The following is an 18442-nucleotide window of genomic DNA, read 5'->3' as shown; positions in this document are numbered from 1 at the left end:
ACCTCCCACAACCACCCTCTCATTCTCTCCATCCACCCAGTTTGTGTTATTTTCTTCAAGACCTTGCCTCAAGTATTTTTCCTCTCTGAAGCCATTCCTGACTCAATCTACCACATCTGTATACAGGAACAGGAACAACTTCATATTCAAGTCTAGGAAGTGGTATGGTACAAGCTTTGAAAAGGGGCAGATTAGACTGGGCGCGGTGGCTCACGTCTGTAATCCCAGCACTTTGGGAGGCTGAGGTGGGTGGATCACGAGGTCAGGAGATCGAGACCATCCTGGCTAACATGGTGAAACCCCGTCTCTATTAAAAATACAAAAGATTAGCTGGGTGTGGTGGTGGGCGCCTGTAGTCCCAACTACTCCGGAGGCCGAGGCAGGAGAATGGCGTGAACCCAGGAGGCGGAGCTTGCAGTGAACCGAGATTGCACCACTGCACCCCAGCCTGGGTGACAGAGCGAGACTCCACCTCAAAAAAAAAAAAAAAGAAAAGAATAAGAAAAAGAAAAAAGGCAGATCTGGATTTGAATTGTAGCTCTGCTACTTATATTATCCAAAGTGAAAGTCAAATGTATTATCTGTACTATGGAACTATTAATATTGTGGTATCACTGTTGGGTTTTTAAAAATTATTTCATTTTATTTTATATAGTTTTTTGAGGTGGGGTCTTGCTCTGTTGCCCAGACTAGAGTGCAATGGTGTGATCACAGCTCACTGCAGAGCTCAAGTAATCCTCCCTCCTCAGCCTCTGGGTAGCTGGGATTATAGGCATGCATCACCATGCCTGGCTAATTTTTTTAAAATGTATTTTTAGTAGAAACAGAGGTCTCGCTATGTTCCTCATAATGGTTTCAAACTCCTGGCCTCAAGTGAGCCTCCCACCTTGGCCTCCCAAAGTGCTGGGATTACAGACTGTGCGCAGCTGCTGTTGGTTTGCTTTGGTTTTTGTTTTGTTTTTTGAGATGGAGTCTCACTCTGTCACCCAGGCTGGAGTGCAGTGGTGTGATCTCAGCTCACTGCAACCTCTGCCTCCGGGGTTCAAATGATTCTCCTTGCCTCAACCTCCTAAGTAGCTGGGACTCCAGGCATGAGCACCTGACTAATTTTCTGTATTTTTAGCAGAGATGGGGTTTCACCACATTGACCATGCTGGTCTCAAACTACTGACCTCCAGTGATCCGCCTGCCTCGGCCTCCCAAGGTGTTGGGATTACAGGTGTGAGCCACCATGCCTGGCCCTGTTAAACAGCTGTCTCTCACTTCTTTCTTGCTAAGATAACCCTGATTTGTTCATGGTTATCTATTGGGTGGAGACTTTTTTTTTTTAATCTCATGGACAGTGCTTCCAACTCCTGATCCATACTTGTCATGTGACCCAATTCTGGCCAATGAGATACAAGTGGAAGTCTGATGAGAGCTTCCCATTAAAATGTTCATCCTGCACTGTCTACCTTCTTTATGCCTTTAAATTTGACTATGCAAGGACGTGATATTTTCTACCATGAACAGCAGACTAGTGCAAAAACACTGATTCAGACTTGTGAATTATGGAGTTGTTGATCTAATGTCAGCAATTGCCTCCCTCTGTCCCAGGCTCCAGATCTCTTACCAGGCAAGAGAAGTTAAACAGTCTTGGCAAAGGCCCTACTAGCCCTACTAGCTGGCTGCTCTTTGGTTTGCTGCAGAAAACATCCTTAAGTCTTATAATTACCATCTCATAGAATACTGTTGAGATTTAAATGAGGAAGCCAGTTCACCTGGAGTATAGCAGAGGCTCCATAAATGCTTCTGGAATTTATTTGCTCGACAATGCTGATGAAGGTGTTCAATGTGATGCCTCGCTCAGTTGAAGTTCCCCAACCATGGAATAGTTGTAGAATGGGAAGGGTGCTTGTGATTGAGAGTGTTTGTCACTTATTCTTTCATCACATATGTACTACCTGCCAGCTATGCACTGGGTAGATGATGGTGAACCAATAATAGGCATTATTGGTTAGTTGCCTTCATGGAGCTTAGAGTCTAGTGGTGGGAGATGGTTGGTGATCAAAGACCACACAAGTAAATGTTAAATTACAACTGTAATTCAAGAGGAAAGGTATTGCTCCATACATACATTATGGAGAGAGGTATCTTTCCAAAATACCTATCTCTCATCTGGGAGAGTCAAAGACGTTTCCCTGAGGAAGAGATGATTGAACACTGACACGAAAGAAGGTTGGGAGCTAGTTGGGTGAGGAAGGAAAGAAAACAAGAATTTTGAGGAGACAGATCTGTAAATGGGCAAGAGTGGATAGTACGTTTGCAATTTGTACTTTAATTTCTTAAATTAACTTTATCTTGATTAAAAGTGTGTGTATATGTATACGTGTGTATAAACTATACATGTATATAAAACTATATATGTAGTTTAAAAGTCAAGTGATTACATTGATTAATAATATTGAAAATAATATTATTTACAATGCATGCCTCACTCCTATCCACTTGCCAGTCATATTCCTTAGAGGCAACCTTCCTTCCTTTCTTTCTTTCTTTCTTTCTTTCTTTCTTTCTTTCTTTCTTTCTTTCTTTCTTTCTTTCTTTCTTTCTTTCTTTCTTTCTTTCTTTCTTTCTTTCTCTCTCTCTCTCTTTCTTTCTTTCTTTCTTTCTTTTCTTTTCTATCTTTCTCTCTTTCTCTCTCTCTCTCTCTCTTTCTTTCTTTTTCTTTCTTTCTTTCCTCAATCTTCCCACCTTTGCCCAGGACTACAGATGCACATCACCATGCCTGGCTAATGGTTTGTATCTTTTCTGTAGAGACAGGGTTTCCCCATGTTGCCCAGGCTGGTCTGGAACTTTTGGACTCAAGCATTCCTTCCACCTTGGCATCCCAAAGTGCTCGGATGACAGATGTGAGCCACTGTGCTTGGCAGCAATTCTTTTTCATCATTTGAACTTTCTCTTAAAAATTCTAACATTTGGCCGGGCGCGGTGGCTCGAGCCTGTAATCCCAGCACTTTGGGAGCCCTAGATGGGCGGATCACGAGGTCAGGAGGTCGAGACCATCCTAGCTAACATGGTGAAACCCCGTCTCTACTAAAAATTACAAAAAACTAGCCGGGCGAGGTGGTGGGTGCCTGTAGTCCCAGCTACTCGAGAGGCTGAGGCAGGAGAATGGCTTAAACCCAGGAGGCAGAGCTTGCAGTGAGCTGAGATCACGCCACTGCATGCCAGCCTGGGCGACAGAGCAAGACTCCGTCTCAAAAAAAAAAAATAAATAAAATAAAATAAATAAATAAATAAATAAATAAAAATTTTAACATTGACTCCTGCATTTCCAAGTAATATGCTGATTTGCTAACCCAGAACAGATTTCCAATTTCTTCTTTCTTGCCTGCCTTAGGGCTTGGAAAAGCTTGCTATTCACTCTTCCAGCCACCCTTGCAGATAGGGGTGACTGTGTGATCCAGTCCTGGCCAATGGGACATCAGATGAAGGCATGTTGGAAGCTTCTAATATCAATGCTGGTATTGTTTTTTTTAATGAATACCATAGCTGAAGTTAGCATCACTCCTCCCTCCTTCTTACTGCCTTAAACACAGATGTAATGGTTACAGTTGAAGGGATTATCTTCTGCCCACAGGGAAAAGGCCAAGAGAATCTTGGAGATACCAGAATTGACATCACTGAATATCAGGACCGAAGCCAGTGTCACTAGCTTTGAGACCATTATTTATTTAAGTGAGAAAAATTAAATTCTATTTTTCTAAAAAACTCTTAGCCTTGATTTACTAGCAGCCCAACACATTCCTAACTAACACTAATGCTGCTAGTTCATGATTTATAAGTTGCAGGCAGCATCTATGGACTTACTGCTATGGCAGCTGGTTTAACTCTTCCACAACCCTCCACTTCCTTTTTATACATACAACTTCAGTACCTTTCTCCCTTTATCTTTCCAATTGAGTTTTTTTTTTTTTTTTTTTTTTTTTTTTTTTTGAGACGGAGTCTTGCTCTGTCGCCCAGGCTGGAGTGCAGTGGCCGGATCTCAGCTCACTGCAAGCTCCACCTCCCGGGTCTACGCCATTCTCCTGCCTCAGCCTCTGGAGTAGCTGGGACTACAGGCGCCCGCCACCTCGTCCGGCTAGTTTTTTGTGGTATTTTTTAGTAGAGACGGGGTTTCACCGTATTAGCCAGGCTGGTCTCAATCTCCTGACCTCGTGATCCGCCCATCTCGGCCTCCCAAAGTGCTGGGATTACAGGCTTGAGCCACCGCGCCCGGCTCCAATTGAGTTTTATCACCAATTTTAGCAAATTATCTTTCAGTAATTATATTACTATGACCATATGAATATTATTCAGTTGAACCAAGTATGTATTAAGATTAATATGATTATATTTCCATCCTTGTACTTTTTTTTTCCCTGGAGCTACTGAATGCTAAATATCTCCTTTGTTTTCTCTGTACCTATTGCTAATACTTTCTGCACTCACAAAGACTATCAATATAATTTCCTACAATCTTAAAGTTAGTAGTTGGATTCTCCCCCTCTATTTTATCCAGAGACCTCTGTTAAAGGAGAAGTTTAGTTACTCTCTAAGCTGGCTACAAAGCCATCATTCTCTGATTTTCCTCTTTTTTTTTTTTTTTTTTTTTTTTTTCTGAGACAGGGTCTCACTCTGTTGTGCAGGCTGGAGTGCAGTGGCACAATCTCAGCTCACTGGAGCCTTTGCCTCCTGGGTTCAAGCGATTCTCATGCCTCAGCCTCCCAAGTAGCTGGGATTATAGGTGTGCACCACCACGCCTGGATAACAGAGACGGGGTTTCACCGGTTTCAAGATGCAGCCTCAAACTCCTGGCCTAAAGTGATCCACCCACTTTGGCATCCCAAAGTGCTGGGATTATGGGCATGAGCCACCATGCCCGGCCCTTCCTCTTTTTCTGTTGGCTACCCTGTTTTCTGAATCTTAGGACTATTCCTTTTTTTTTGGTATTTTCCCATGTATTAATGAAGGATATCATCCAATACCTTTCTGAGAAAGAGTGCATGACAAGCAATTTTTGACACCTTGCACTTCTGAAACTAAATTTTATTCTACTTTTATACTTCACTGATAACTTGTCTATGCACAGAATCCAGTAAAGGCATTTTTCTAATCTCTTCAAGCTGGCGGTATTGCTAAAAAGCCTAATAGATTCTGATTCTTGACCCTTCATATACAAGCAGTTTTTCTTCGCTTATTTCATTTTATTTTTACTCTCTGGAAAGTTCAGTCAAGAAATTTAATGATAATTGCCTCAATTTATACCTTTCAGAATTCACTGGGCTGAGCATTCAGTGGGTCCTGTCAATAAGAAACATAATGCTTTATTTAGTTTTTAAAAATCATATTTTATGTTTTCTCTAATGATTTTCTCCCCATTATTTTTTTCTACTCTTTCTGAAACATCTGTTAGTCACATATTATTGTTTCTTAACTGACTGTACACTTTTCTTTTCTTTCTATTGTCCATTTTGCTGTCTTTTTGTTCTACTTTCTGGGAGATTTCTTAGATTCTGTCTTTAAACATTCCATTAAAGACTCTATTTCAGCTTTCCTATTTTTAATGTTCAGAAACTCTTTTGCCTCTCTAATATTTGTGTTTGTTGCTTTTATTTGATTGATTGATTGATTTTCTTATTTATTTATTTTGAGACTGTGTTTCACTCTCGTTGCCTAGGCTGGAGTGCAATGGCATGATTTCAGCTCACCACAACCTTTACCTCCCGGGTTCAAGCGATTCTCCTGCCTCAGCCTCCCAAGTAGCTGGGATTACAGGCATGTGCCACCACGCCTGGCTAATTTTGTATTTTTAGTACAGACGGGGTTTCTCCATGTTGGTCAGGCTGGTCTTGAACTCCTGACCTCAGGAGATCCACCTGCCTTGGCCTCCCAAAGTGCTGGGATTACTGGCATAAGCCACCATGCCCAGCCTTCATTTTTATTTTTTTATTTTTAATTTTATTTATTTATTTATTTATTTATTTCATTATTATACTTTAAGTTCTAGGGTACATGTGCATAACGTGCAGGCTTGTTACATATGTATACTTGTGCCATGTTGGTGTGCTGCACCCATCAACTCGTCATTTACATTAGCACCCATCATCAGCACCCATCAACTCGTCATTTACATTAGGTATCACTCCCAATGCAATCCCTCCCCCTACCCCTCCCCGTGATAGGCCCCGGTGTGTGATGTTCCCCTTCCCGAGTCTAAGCATTTTTTTTTTTTTTTTGAGACAGAGTCTCTCTCTGTCACCCAGGCTGGAGTGCAGTGGTACAATCTGGGCTCACTGCAACCTCCACCTCCTGGATTCAAATAATTCTCCTGCCTCAGCCTCCCAAGTAGCTGGGAATACCGGGTCCTGCCACCACGCCCCGCTACATTTTGCATATTTTGTACAGACGGGGTTTCGCCATGCCAGACTGGCCTCGAACTCCTGGCCTCAAGTGATCTGCCCACCTCGGCATCCCAAAGTGCTGGGATTACAAGCGTGAGCCACTACGCCTGGCCCTTTGTTGCTCTTAAATAGTACATTGTTCTTGTTTCATGGGTGCATTGTTTACATATTAATTATATACTCTTTATACCATCCCTGTACTGTCAGTTTTTCTCAAAGTTATTCTTTTAGTTAGACTTTTGTTTTGTTCTGGTGTTTGTACTTCCTTTTGGAGGCTTTTCTCAAACACTGATGATCTCTGACCTCATGTTGATATTTAAGTGTGATATAAGAAGCTCGGTAGAGACTCTCTGTGAGGGTGGAACTGAATGACTTTTTTGAAAGGAGATATGGTAGACAGCAAGCGTCTTTCTTCCTTTTTTTCTCTTTCCTTTCCTTTTTTTTTTTTTTTTTTTTTTGAGATGGAGTTTCACTCTTGTTGCCCAGGCTGAAGTGCAATGGTGTGATCTCAGCTCACCACAACCTCCACCTCTCTGGTTCAAGTGATTCTCCTGCCTCAGTCCCCTGAGTAGCTAGGATTATAGGCATGTACCACCATGCCCGGCTAATTTTGTATTTTTAGTGGAGATGGGGTTTCTCCATGTTGGCCAGGCTGGTCTCAAACTCCCGACCTCAGGTGACCTGCCCGCCTCAGCCTTCCAAAGTGTCGAGATTACAGGCATGAGCCACCATGCCTGGTTCTTCCTTTCTTTTCTCTCTGTCCCTCCCTCCCTCCTTCCCTTTCTTCCCTTCCTCCCTTTCTCCTTCTGGATTGGGGAACACCTACACATTCACATCTGTAGATCTTTTTCTAGGACCTTATAATTTATTTAAAGAAACATCCTCTGATCTCTTGCCTTGGGGGAGAGGGATGGGGGGTGGTGGTATAAACTTGGCTCCTGGCTTACTAAGCTGGGTGGAGGAAACTACGAGATGATATCTCACTCATTAGCATATGATCTTTCACTTGCTCTCCTTCTTGCAGGTCCAGTGGCTCTCTCCTGATAGTTCCCCTGATGTACCCAAGTGGGAAGTCCTCCTGGTTCAATTTCACTACAGTACACTCTGTCTCCTGCTAGCGTGGAGGAGGGATGGAGTTTTGGGCTGAATTGTATCTCCCTAAATTCAAGTGTTGAAGTCCTAACCCCCTCGTGCCTCAGAACGTGAGTGTATTTGGAGATAGGGTCTTTCAAGAGGTAAATAAGGTAAGATGGAGTCATATGGGTGGGCCCTAATCCCATATGTTATAAGAAAAGGAGATTAGAACACAGACATGTGGGCTCACAGTGCAACGACCATGTGAGGACCCAGTAAGATGGCCACCTGCAAGCTAAGGAGGAGGCCTTCAAAGAAAGTGACTCTGCTAGCACCTCAATCTTGACTTCTATCCTCCAGAACTGTGAGAAAATAAACTTTTGTTGTTTAAACCACACCATCTGTGGTATTTTGTCATGGCAGCCTGGAAAACTAACATGGATGAGAGCTTGTTTGCACTGGGTGGAGGTGGGGGCCTAGGGGCCTAACAGCTTTGTATCAAGCTTTTCAATCAATCCCTCTGGCATCAGCCCTATCACTCACTCCCACCTTCAATGATAATTGGACACTTGATTTTCAAGGCCAAGCTTGTCCAGCCCTTGGCCTGCGGGCCACGTGCGGCCCAGGATGGCTCTGAATGCAGTACAACACAAATTGGTAAACTTTCTTAAAACACTATGAGATTTTTTTTTTTTTTTTTTTTTTTTTGCTCATCAGCTATCATTAGTGTGTTTTATGTGTGGCTCAAGACAATTTTTCTTCTAATTTGGCCCAGGGCAGCCAAAAGATTGGACACACCTGTTCTAGGCTTTTCTGAGGTTCTACAGGCTAAATGGTCATGACCCTCAGTGTCACAGATGATTAAGCTCATCTGTCTTAACTCTGCTAAATCAGTTTCTACTCCTTCAGTCACTTTCTAATTTCCAAATTTTGTTGTCATCTTTAATACTTTCATCTCCTTCCTTACGCTCCTATCACTGAGGATTCAGGAAGGACTAGAGGGCCAGGATGTGGTGGCTCACACCTATAATTCCAACACTTTGAGAGGCCAAGCACTGCTTGAGCCCAGGAGATTGAGGCAGCCTGCAGTGAGCTAAGATTGTACCACTGAATTCCAGCCTGGGTTATAGAGTGACTCCTTGTCTTAAAAGAAAAGAAAAGAGAAGAAAAAGATGAAGCAATAGAGATAAAGACACTTGCTCAATGCTGTTTTAACAGGGCAGTGCTTTCTGTGAAAGGGTTACCTATGGCTAATTCCAGCAACAGAAACACTTGCTATCCTTAAGAAATATACAAAACCCAACAGACTGCTGGCTGAAAAAGAGGCTCCAAACTGCAAGGGAACTGCCATTGAATGCTCAGTTGGTTAAGTTATACATCCTTAGGTCGATTTCAAATTCAGGCATCCAGGTACATTTTATTCTTCTCCAGGTTCCTTCTTGGGGATAATAGCCAATTTAACAAATTAGTGTTTTTACAGCGCAAAACAACCTAGGAGGAGATAGTACCTGTCACGGCTTCACAGCATATTCAATGACAGATCTGCTATAGTGGCCCGCATATGATGACATATGGCGGAAGACAGTCAGCAGGCAGACTTGTTTAACTAGATCTGCAGCCCTTTAAAACTGGATTCTGGCTGGGCGCGGTGGCTCATGCCTGTAATGCCAGCACTTTGGAAGGCCAAGGTGGGTGGATCATTTGAGGCCAGGATTTCCAGATCAGCCTGGCCAACATGGTGAAACCCTGGCTCTACTAAAAATACAAAAGTTAGCTGGGCATGGTTGCAGATACCTAGTGATGGGCCCAGCTACTCAGGAGACTGAGGCAGAAGAATCACTTGAACCTGGGAAGTGGAGGTTGCAGTGAGCAGAGATCATACCAGCACTCCAGCCTGAGCAACAGAGCAAGACTCCATCTCAAAAAAACAAAAACAAAAACCAACCAACTGAATTCTTCTGCCCAGATGGCATAGAATGGCATCCTTTTCCCCAAGTCTCACTATAATAAGAGGTTCATGATAATGAAATGACAATTTAGCATCAAATTCTAAACACTTTTGACAATAAGAAAATGAGATTAGTCATCTTAATAGTCATCTATTAAGACCATTACTTAAATGATAATCAAAATAACATTACTTTTCCCCAGGAATTTAATTAAAAATTTTAACTCATAAACAATTTTGTTAGAAACAGCACTATCTTGTTACCAGTTTTTATATGAACATTTGCTTTGTTGCTGCCTCCTAAAATAACCATCAAATTCTAAACTGTGCTGAAACTTCCAAGTTCATGATGCATACTGCAGCAGATTCCAGGATCATTATTCTGAGGAGCTAACTACTCCAACTAAGGACAGCAGCCAACCATTAAATAAATAATCACTAGGTTCAGAATGGAAGAATCCACACAGGTAAAATCCATTACTTACTCTACGGCTGTCTGTTGCAAAACTGCATGTCCAGCATAATTTAGGATGATGGTCTTCAATGGCTAAGGGTGTGCAGCTTTATGCTGTCAGAATACTGTGCTGTGTTTCTCAAATTTTAAGATACATCAGAACCATCTATAGGCTTGTTAGAAACACAGGTTGCTGCCCACCTCCTCGAATTTCTGATTCCATGGGTCTGGGGTGAGTTGGTGAATCTGCATTCCTAACAAGTTATCAGGGGATCTGATGTTGACAGTCCATTCAGGGACCACACTTTGGGAACCACTGCTGCACTTAAGTGTTTATGAATAAAGATATTTGGAGAGAGAGTAGTAGAGTCTCATAGTGAGTGTGGCAGAAGCTTTCATATTTATTTACTATTCTTCTGCCAAAGGAATCAAAACATTTGAGTAACAGGTAATTTCATGGTTGACATTTTAAAATGGTCCTTTCGAACATCTTCCTTTGCTAATCTAACCAATAAATACAGCAGTAGTTAGCCAGTAGAGGGACAACAAGCTATCTGAACAAAGTTGAGTTATTAGATACTAAAGAGGAAGAAAAGATTCTTGACTATCATAAACCAACAAAAGGAATGGTTTAAACATGAACACTGGGTTTCTTTGCACAAACAAATTTAGGATAGTTTGGTAAAAGCTTTTGTACAATTTTGGAAACGGACTTCAGATTAAAGGGTTAAACACACTTATTTATCTTCATTCTCCCCTAAAAAGATGGTAAAAGAACATAAAGGGATAAAACCATAGGGGCAAAGAAGATAGAGGAGGAGTCATCAGCAAAAGTTATATTTCAACACAATTCTGAAGAATAGAGAGGGTCGATGGAGGAGTGAAAACTAGTTTAACAGAACAGTGAAAGCTACACTGTAATACGGCCATAGAGGTCAGTACAGAAAGAGCCCAATTCCCTACAAAACCCTAGCGTGGTCTGGGCCTTGGAGATGACAGAGATCACTAGAAGAAAATACTGATGAAGGGCCCCAGGATCCCAGAAGGTGAGGCAGAGGTGAGCAGGTAAAAGCAAGGGGCCAGGTCAATGTTGGCACTTGGAGTTGCTGGAGTCTCAGGTGCCCTGTCCCACTCCTCACAGTCAGCAAGAGAAAGAGGAGGGAGGCTTGCCCAGCAGGCACAAAGAAGGCAGGAATAAGGCACCTGCAGGAAAGAAAAGAGTGTGAAAGATTGCATCCTAAGCAGTTACTCATCCAGACCTCTTCCCCTGAACTGCTTCCAGAATGCTGGCAGCCAAGTGAATGCCTCCTCAGGCAAGGGATTGTAAGATATTTCTCATGAGAAACTGACAAACCCCAAAGAAAAGACATCTAGTTTCTGACATTTGAGGTATCTTCCCATGAAAAAATGAGCTTTCGTCTGATCACCATACAGCAAGCCCACCAGTGAGCCCATACTTTTCTCACCCACATACAGAGTTTCTGGTGAGGTTTCTATTACCTCATTCCTGAGAGGAAAAGATTTACAGACAGTTGATGAAAGCCTCTAACGTGATGGGACTAAAACAAATACATGAGAAGGGAAGCTAGAGAAAGCCAAGACTAGGCAGGAGGCAAAGGATACAGCCTATCTGGAAAGATAGAAAAAGTTAGTGCGACTGTGACATGATCACTACATTCTATTTATAACAGACAGCATGAAATGAGCTCTTTAAATAGTTGAGATAACAACTGCAGTAGAAAGTAAAGCAAGAAAATATCCTCCAAAATAGGGCAAAAGATGAAGAGATGTGCAACAGGAAAAAACAATGAAGAACATTCTGAGATTAATCCAGTTTAAAAAATAAATAATAAGATTGAATAATAATTGATAATTTAATAAGTGCCTGATACTGTTCTAAGTGAATCAGACATATTAGGGAGGTAACTACTATTATTATCTCCATTTTATAGATGAGGAAACTGAAGCACGGCAAAATTAAGTGGCATTCTCAATAGTAACACTGGAAGCTAGAAGATAAAAGAACAATTTCTGCCTGTAATTGCAGCTACTTGGGAAGTTGAGTCAGGAGGATCACTTGAGTCCAGGATTTTGAGGCTTTTGAGGCTGCAGAGAGCTATAACCATGGCACTCCAGCTGGTGTGACAGAATAAGAACCTATTTTTTAAAATTTAATTAATTTTTTTTGAGACAAGGTTTTGCTCTGTAGCCCAGGCTGGAGTGCAGCGTCATGATCTCAACTCACTGCAGCCTTGACCTCCCTGGGGTCAGGCAATCTCCTTACCTTAGCCCCCTGAGTAGCTGGGACTACAGGTGCACACCAGTATGCCCGGTTAATTTTTGTATTTTTTACAGAGATGGGGTCTAGCTACGTTGCCCATGCTGATCTTGAACTCTTGGACTCAAGTGATTCTCCTGCCGTGGCCTCCCAAAGTGCTGGGATTACAGGTGCAAGCCACTGTGCATGGCCTAAAAAGTTTTTTTAATTAAAAATTAAAATAAATAAGTGAAAGAGCAATTTCTATAAAATTATGAATGAAGAAATTCTGGTTAGAATTCTACACTTGGTCGAACTCTCTATTAAAAGTAAAAGTTGAATAAAGACATATCTAGTATGTAAGAACTCAAATTTTACCTTCTGTACCTTTTCTTGGGCTGTTACTAAAACATGTGCCATGGAAAATGAAGCAGTAAACCAAGAAAGAAGGCACAAAACACAGAAATGGGTATCTCACACTACAAATTAAGGAGTGTCCCAGGCTGGGCATGGTGGCTCATGCCTGTAATCCCAGCACTTTGGGAGGCCGAGGCAGGTGGATCACCTGAGGTTGGGAGTTCTAGACCAGCCTGACCAACATGGAGAAACTCCGTCTCTACTAAAAATACAAAATTAGCTGAATGTGGTGGCACATGCCTGTAATCCCAGCTACTTGGGAGGCTGAGGCAGGGGAATCGCTGGAACTCGGGAGGCAGAGGTTGCGGTGAGCTGAGATCATACCATTACACTCCAGCCTGGGCAACAGAGAGAGACTCTGAAAAAAAAAAAAAAAAAAAAAAAAAAAAAAAAAAAAAAAAAAAAAAAAAAAAGGAGTGTCCCAGGATGACACTTGAGCAGTAGATTCACAGAGCAACTCATCTCCACTGAAACAGTAGAACAATGAATTTCTGGAGGAATTGTTTTTAGGGGAAAATTGGAATTGATTGTTTGATCATTTGGAAAATAAATATGATAGTCATTTGATAGATCAGTTGTAGAAAAATATCAGGATAGGTGCATAATAAATTAAGTAAATAGATACAAGTTTTTATAAGAAAGAAAACAATAATAGTACACTATTGGCTCTGTTGTCATTGCTACTGGCATAGTCACTTAGCTCCTAAACTGTGAAAGTGCTGTGTTGGAAGGAGAAGTTGCTTGGCATGAAAGAGCTAAATCCTAATCTGAAGCAACAGGTAGTCAGAGCACAACATCTATTGGCAAATCAAGAGACGGCAGTATAAATTATTTAGAAATAGGGAGGTGAATGACAGAAGAGACAGATAAAAGTGGAATGTGGCTACCTCTAAAAAGGAGAGGAACATGATAGGTATTGCATTATCTTAAAATATTATATTAAAATAGTACCTGCATTGTCTTAAAATATATTAGTTTCTAAGTGTGTGTTTATATTGTTTTAAAAAACATACAATTTTGAAATTTATTTGTTGAAAATGGACACATGGAACAAACCAAACCTTGTTTTATCGTGTAATTTTCAGAAAATATGTGATCCATAAGATTAAAAGAAAAGTTGTATTAAGTCTGGCAGCTTTAGTATTAACTTGAAATAAAATATGGTAAGCTTTCCAAGTCCTCCTTTGTTTCCACAATCCATATGTACGAGCTAGATCCCAGTCAGAACTTCCACAAACACTTCACTCTTTGGTAGCGGCGGTTATAAATTACACCTCTGCTAATTTGCATTGTTCCCAACCAGGAGAAACATTACCACAAAAAAAATCAGTTTCATCCTGCAGTGTTTCCGTAGCAACCATATTAAGCTGGAAGAATAAAGCACCTTTGTAGCGGTAGCGTCTATTGAATTACAATGTAAATGTTGATGCCTGCCTGGAAACGTCAAATGACAACAGGTTTGCAGAACGAATTCAGTGGTGGTTTGCAGCTCTGGAATCCCAGGCTGCAGAGTTGAGATCGAAGAGGTGCGCCTGGCCATCTTAGTGTCCATTCAACCAAATCTCCTCACTCCATCAAAACCACGCCACTCCCCACCTGCCCAGCTCGTAAAAGGATGCTCACCTGCTTGAAAATCTGTAATATATCTGATGTCTTTTACACAGCAGGACGCGAAAAGTGTTTGTTGTGGATAAGAATGTTAAAAATTCAATTACGCAACAGACCAAACTTTGTGTTTCTTTCCCCCTCTCAGCACAAAGTAACTTTAGTCCCGTCCTCTTCTGCCACTGTCAAACAGCCCTGTTACTGTGGGCATTAAATGCCTTGTGGCGTACTGCGCATTTGATTCTGGTTGACTTGGGATACCTGAGCTCGGCTCTCATTAGTTCTTCCGCTCGACCCATAATCCCTAGTGTTTGCAGGTGTTGCATTCCCCCAACCCCTTTCTTCGCTTCAACCAGTACCCCCGACCTTCCCATCCCTGCCTTGGAGAAGGAGGAAAACGCAGCTTGAGGTCTACTCGAAGAACTGACCCTCAGCTCTCACAGGCTGCCGCCGAGCTGCATGCATGCCGCCGCTCCACTCAGGTAAACTTCGGAGTGAGTTACCTTCACTTGGAGAAGGGCCTTACCTGAGTGCGCCTCTGCCAATGGCAGCTCACCTGAGGGAGCTCCCCAGCCAATCATCGCGCAGCTCGTCCCTCGGGCTTGTACCCTTTAGTGAAAGAATTCAGCTCCTTGCGAGAAAGTTACCTGTGGCCGCCCAAGTCCGCCACTTTCTGCTCTGTGTCTGCCCATTGCCACGATCCAGGAGGACTCCGCGCCGCCCGGCCGCCTCCGAGCTCGGGCCCCATGTGAGGGGCCCCCCCTTATCCCACCTTTCCGGCTAGGTGAGGGCGCGAGCGGGCGAGCGAGCGAGAGTGGTGAGGGGGGACGGAAAAGCAGAATTACCTGTAGCTCTTGTTCTGCCATCTCGGGCGCTCTCACACACCTTCACCTGCACAGACTTGAAAGTCCAGTTTCACCAGAGGCTGAGGCTCCAGGAAAAGGGGAGCAAGTTCATTGGATCAAACATGTCACAAGAGTCGGACAAGTAAGTGGATCACACGCGCCGGCTGCTGCTACTACCACTTTGGGCTGATGGCAACTGGTTTGTTATGTTTTTGTTTTTGTTTTTAAGTTGCTATTGTTGGTATTTTTCTTTCTTTTTTCTTTTTCTTTTTGGTGGATCCAGACTTTTCCGCATTATGTTTCTACCCTGATTAAGAGGAGAAACCCTACAACAATGTGAATGTTTAATATCCCCTTTGGGCCTTGATAGTAAAAGTGGGTTTTCCTTTTCCTTCCTCCCTTAGGAATGGTCTCAGCTCCCGCTCCCGGATGAATACTTGGATATTGCCAGAGGTTTTGGTAGATGGGCGCGGGAGGCCTGCTCTTCCCCCTCTGCTTTAGCTGCTCCCACCGATCTGGCGTTTAGGGCCATTTGGAAGTTCAGCTGAGTTCCTTCGATTTGTCCAAAGGGCCTACTGGAAAAGTGGGGCTTGGCCGCTTTTGTGTGACCGCAACAAAGAGCTTTTATACCGAGGCAGAAACGGCCATCTTCTCGCACCGGGCAGGAGGGTGGGCGTGAGTGCGCGCCCGCCTGTGGCCCCGAAGGGAGGCGAGGCGCTGGGAGGCCGGGGGGCGCGGGGGCGGCCGGCGCCGTCCCCCACTCCCTCGACATCCCGCCTCCCTCCTCCCCTCCCCCGCCTCCCTCCCCCGGGTCCGCCCCCGCATTGTTTGGCCACCTTCCTCAGGTGCCCGGGGGAAAGGACGGTTCGCAAAGTGGGGGAACTCATGTGAGGCCTCGAGTTAGGGCCTCGGCGGGGCGCCAAGGGGCGCCTGCTGCTGAGCGATTCACCCGCGCCCCGACGGCGGCTGCAAGCCCCTGGAGCTCGCGGCCCTCCACGCAGTTGGCCGCCAACTCGGACGCGGCAGGCGGGACTGCCTGGGGCGCGCAGAGCCTTCTCGGGGTGCTCTCGCCGTCAAGGCCGGGGGCTCGGGGCGGGGGGAACGCTGGGCTCGCGTCCTTCCCGTCCCGGACAGGCACTCCAGACGCGCCGGCGAGCCACAGCCTGCGCGGCCGGAGTCGCCCGCGGGTCACCGGGCCCGGTCTGGCCGCGTCCTGACGGCCTCCCCGCGGGCCGGCCCCCGCCCTCGGACGGCTTTGTGCGATCCGGGGGAGGTGGGGCCTGGGCGGGCGCGGGAGGGAGCCGGAGGTGGGTCCCGCGGCCTTTCTCGGGATTCGGCGGGGACACTCCCTTCCCCCTCCTCTCGGGCGCGTCCGGGCCTGGGAACTGGCTGCGTCCTATTGGAATGCGCGGGGCCGCCCTTTTGCTTTCCCCGGTAACTTTGCCGTGGCGTTGCGGCCACCCCGAGGTGGCCTTCCTGAAGGCGTGTCGCCGGAGAGGGCCGGTGCCCCAAGGCCGCGGGCCGCTGGGCCTGTCATGAAGAAGTGGTGGGGACCCGTCCCAAGTTGAGGGACCACGAGGAAGGAGTGGGAAGGCCCAGCGGATCTGTTCAGGGGTGAAGGGGAAGGACTAGCTTCAACATAAAGCCGCTTGGTAGGTTAGGCGAACCTAAGAAAATGCGCTGTCATACTTAACAAGCAAAAAACTGCCAGATAGTTGTACCCCGTTAGCCACCGATGAGGAATTAACCGAGTACAGCATACCGGAGGGGAAGAACTAGCGTTACCAACACAGGAGAGGGTCTGAGGCAGGGTAGGAAGAGGAGAGTGTGTGGTCGTCTGAGAACACCCCCAGCTCTTCCCTAAATCTTTCTAGTCTTTAAGGAAACACGACTCGAGTTTGAAATTTTCAGTAGCCAAATCCCGAGGCGACAGCAAGTTTTTGGGGTTTGTTTTGATCCTTGCGTGCGTCAAAGATGATTGCAAATCTAGTTTAATTAATCGCGCAATTAACGTTTAGTTTGCTTAGTTTTGTGATACAACAGGACTCGAATTCTGAATGAAAACGAGTCGGTCTCTATTTTCACCGGTTATATTTAGCAGCAATAAGAACAATGTGTTTACCACCAGAAATAAGTACTGAGCGCCCGCAATCTGGTTTCACCACACACATCACCTAGTTTTTATGGGTGATAAGTATCTGGGATTACGTCTGCTTACATTTAATGAACGTTGCTTTTATCTAGTCGTGGTTTCCAACACGAAATTTTGTATCCTGGGAAAAGTAATGGTTACAATGGTGCAAAGAGACAATTCGACCTGGTTTGTTTCTCTCTCATTGGGCTGTTGAAAATGCTTTAAGTCAATACATGACTTCTGGATCATTTCTGCGAATTCTAGCCCAGTTTTCTTAATATTAATATTCTAAGGGAGCCCTGGCAGGGGTGGGTCTGAAGCTTATGCAACTATGTGTGTGAGATGCGGTGGGGACTGTAAGGAAACGGGCCCCTGGGCACACCATGGGGCTTCCTTCCTGAGCAAGTGAGAGGCTTCGTGAGCCTCATTGAAAATCCGCCTTACGAGGCCTGTCTGTAGTTTCTGGAAATAACATGAACGAACACACACTGGATATTCTTTCATAATCCCATTAAGATTTAAGCAATCTTTGGGATTGCACAGGATGATATTTCTGGTTAACAAGTCTGGACTGAAGTAGCATGGTCTTTTTTATGGTGTGGACTTTTCAGATTGAAACGTTCTGCTTTTGATGTTCTGCAGTGTTGATGCTATCGTCAATTAAAACAAAGTATTTTTAGGACATTTTGTCTTTGTACATATTTTAAAATTCTCTACTCCATCTTAAATTTTATGAAGATTTAAGATCTTTGTCAGCAAGCATGTGTACAAGCGAAACAATGCTAAATTAAGAAACTCTTATTTTACTGCCAAAATGTATAAAATATATTCAGAGAACATATAGGTACTATGTGATTTGATACTCACAGGTGTTTTTCATTAGGTAAGTGTATTTTCTGGTTACCTACTATTCGTAACACATTCAGATAGGCGTAATAGAGACATGCGAAGATGGATAAGATGAGCCCTGTTCTCAGGGGGCTTAAACTGTAGTGGAAAGCAACTCCTGGACAGACATACTTTTAATAAACATGATGCCTAATAGTTACAAAAAATACAATAGTTACAAAAAAGTTTTTAAAAGTACAGTACAGGGGCTGGGCGCTGTGGCTCAGCCTGTAATCCCAGCACTTTGGCAGGGTGAGGCAGGTGGATCACGAGGTCGGGAGTTCAAGACCAGCCTGATCAACATAGTGAAACCCTGTCTCTACTAAAAATACAAAAAATTAACCCGGTGTAGTGGTGGGCGCCTGTATTCTTAGCTACTTGGGAAGCTGAGGCAG

General features: G+C 44.1%; 2 protein-coding genes across 5 annotated transcripts in view; one reads left to right on the top strand and one right to left on the bottom strand.

Annotated features, from left to right (window-relative positions):
• Positions 1-18442, bottom strand: part of ZNF706 (zinc finger protein 706) — a 664654-nt gene that overhangs the window by 292984 nt on the left and 353228 nt on the right. The window lies entirely within an intron of this gene.
• GRHL2 (grainyhead like transcription factor 2) overlaps positions 14810-18442 on the top strand; it is a 184447-nt gene continuing 180814 nt past the window's right edge. The window contains exon 1 of one of the 2 annotated variants that reach the window (XM_050800695.1): positions 14810-15167. In XM_050800695.1, coding sequence (XP_050656652.1) covers positions 15148-15167 — 20 coding nt within the window. In that variant the 5' untranslated portion in view covers positions 14810-15147. The remainder of the gene's footprint in view (positions 15168-18442) is intronic. The other variant, XM_050800696.1, reaches the window with a different exon arrangement.

This window comes from Macaca thibetana, chromosome 8 (genome assembly GCF_024542745.1).
Source record: "Macaca thibetana thibetana isolate TM-01 chromosome 8, ASM2454274v1, whole genome shotgun sequence".
In the NCBI taxonomy this organism is placed as follows: Eukaryota; Metazoa; Chordata; class Mammalia; order Primates; family Cercopithecidae; genus Macaca; species Macaca thibetana.
Note: the sequence above shows the minus strand (reverse complement) of the source record. Positions and strands in the feature narration are given on the sequence as shown.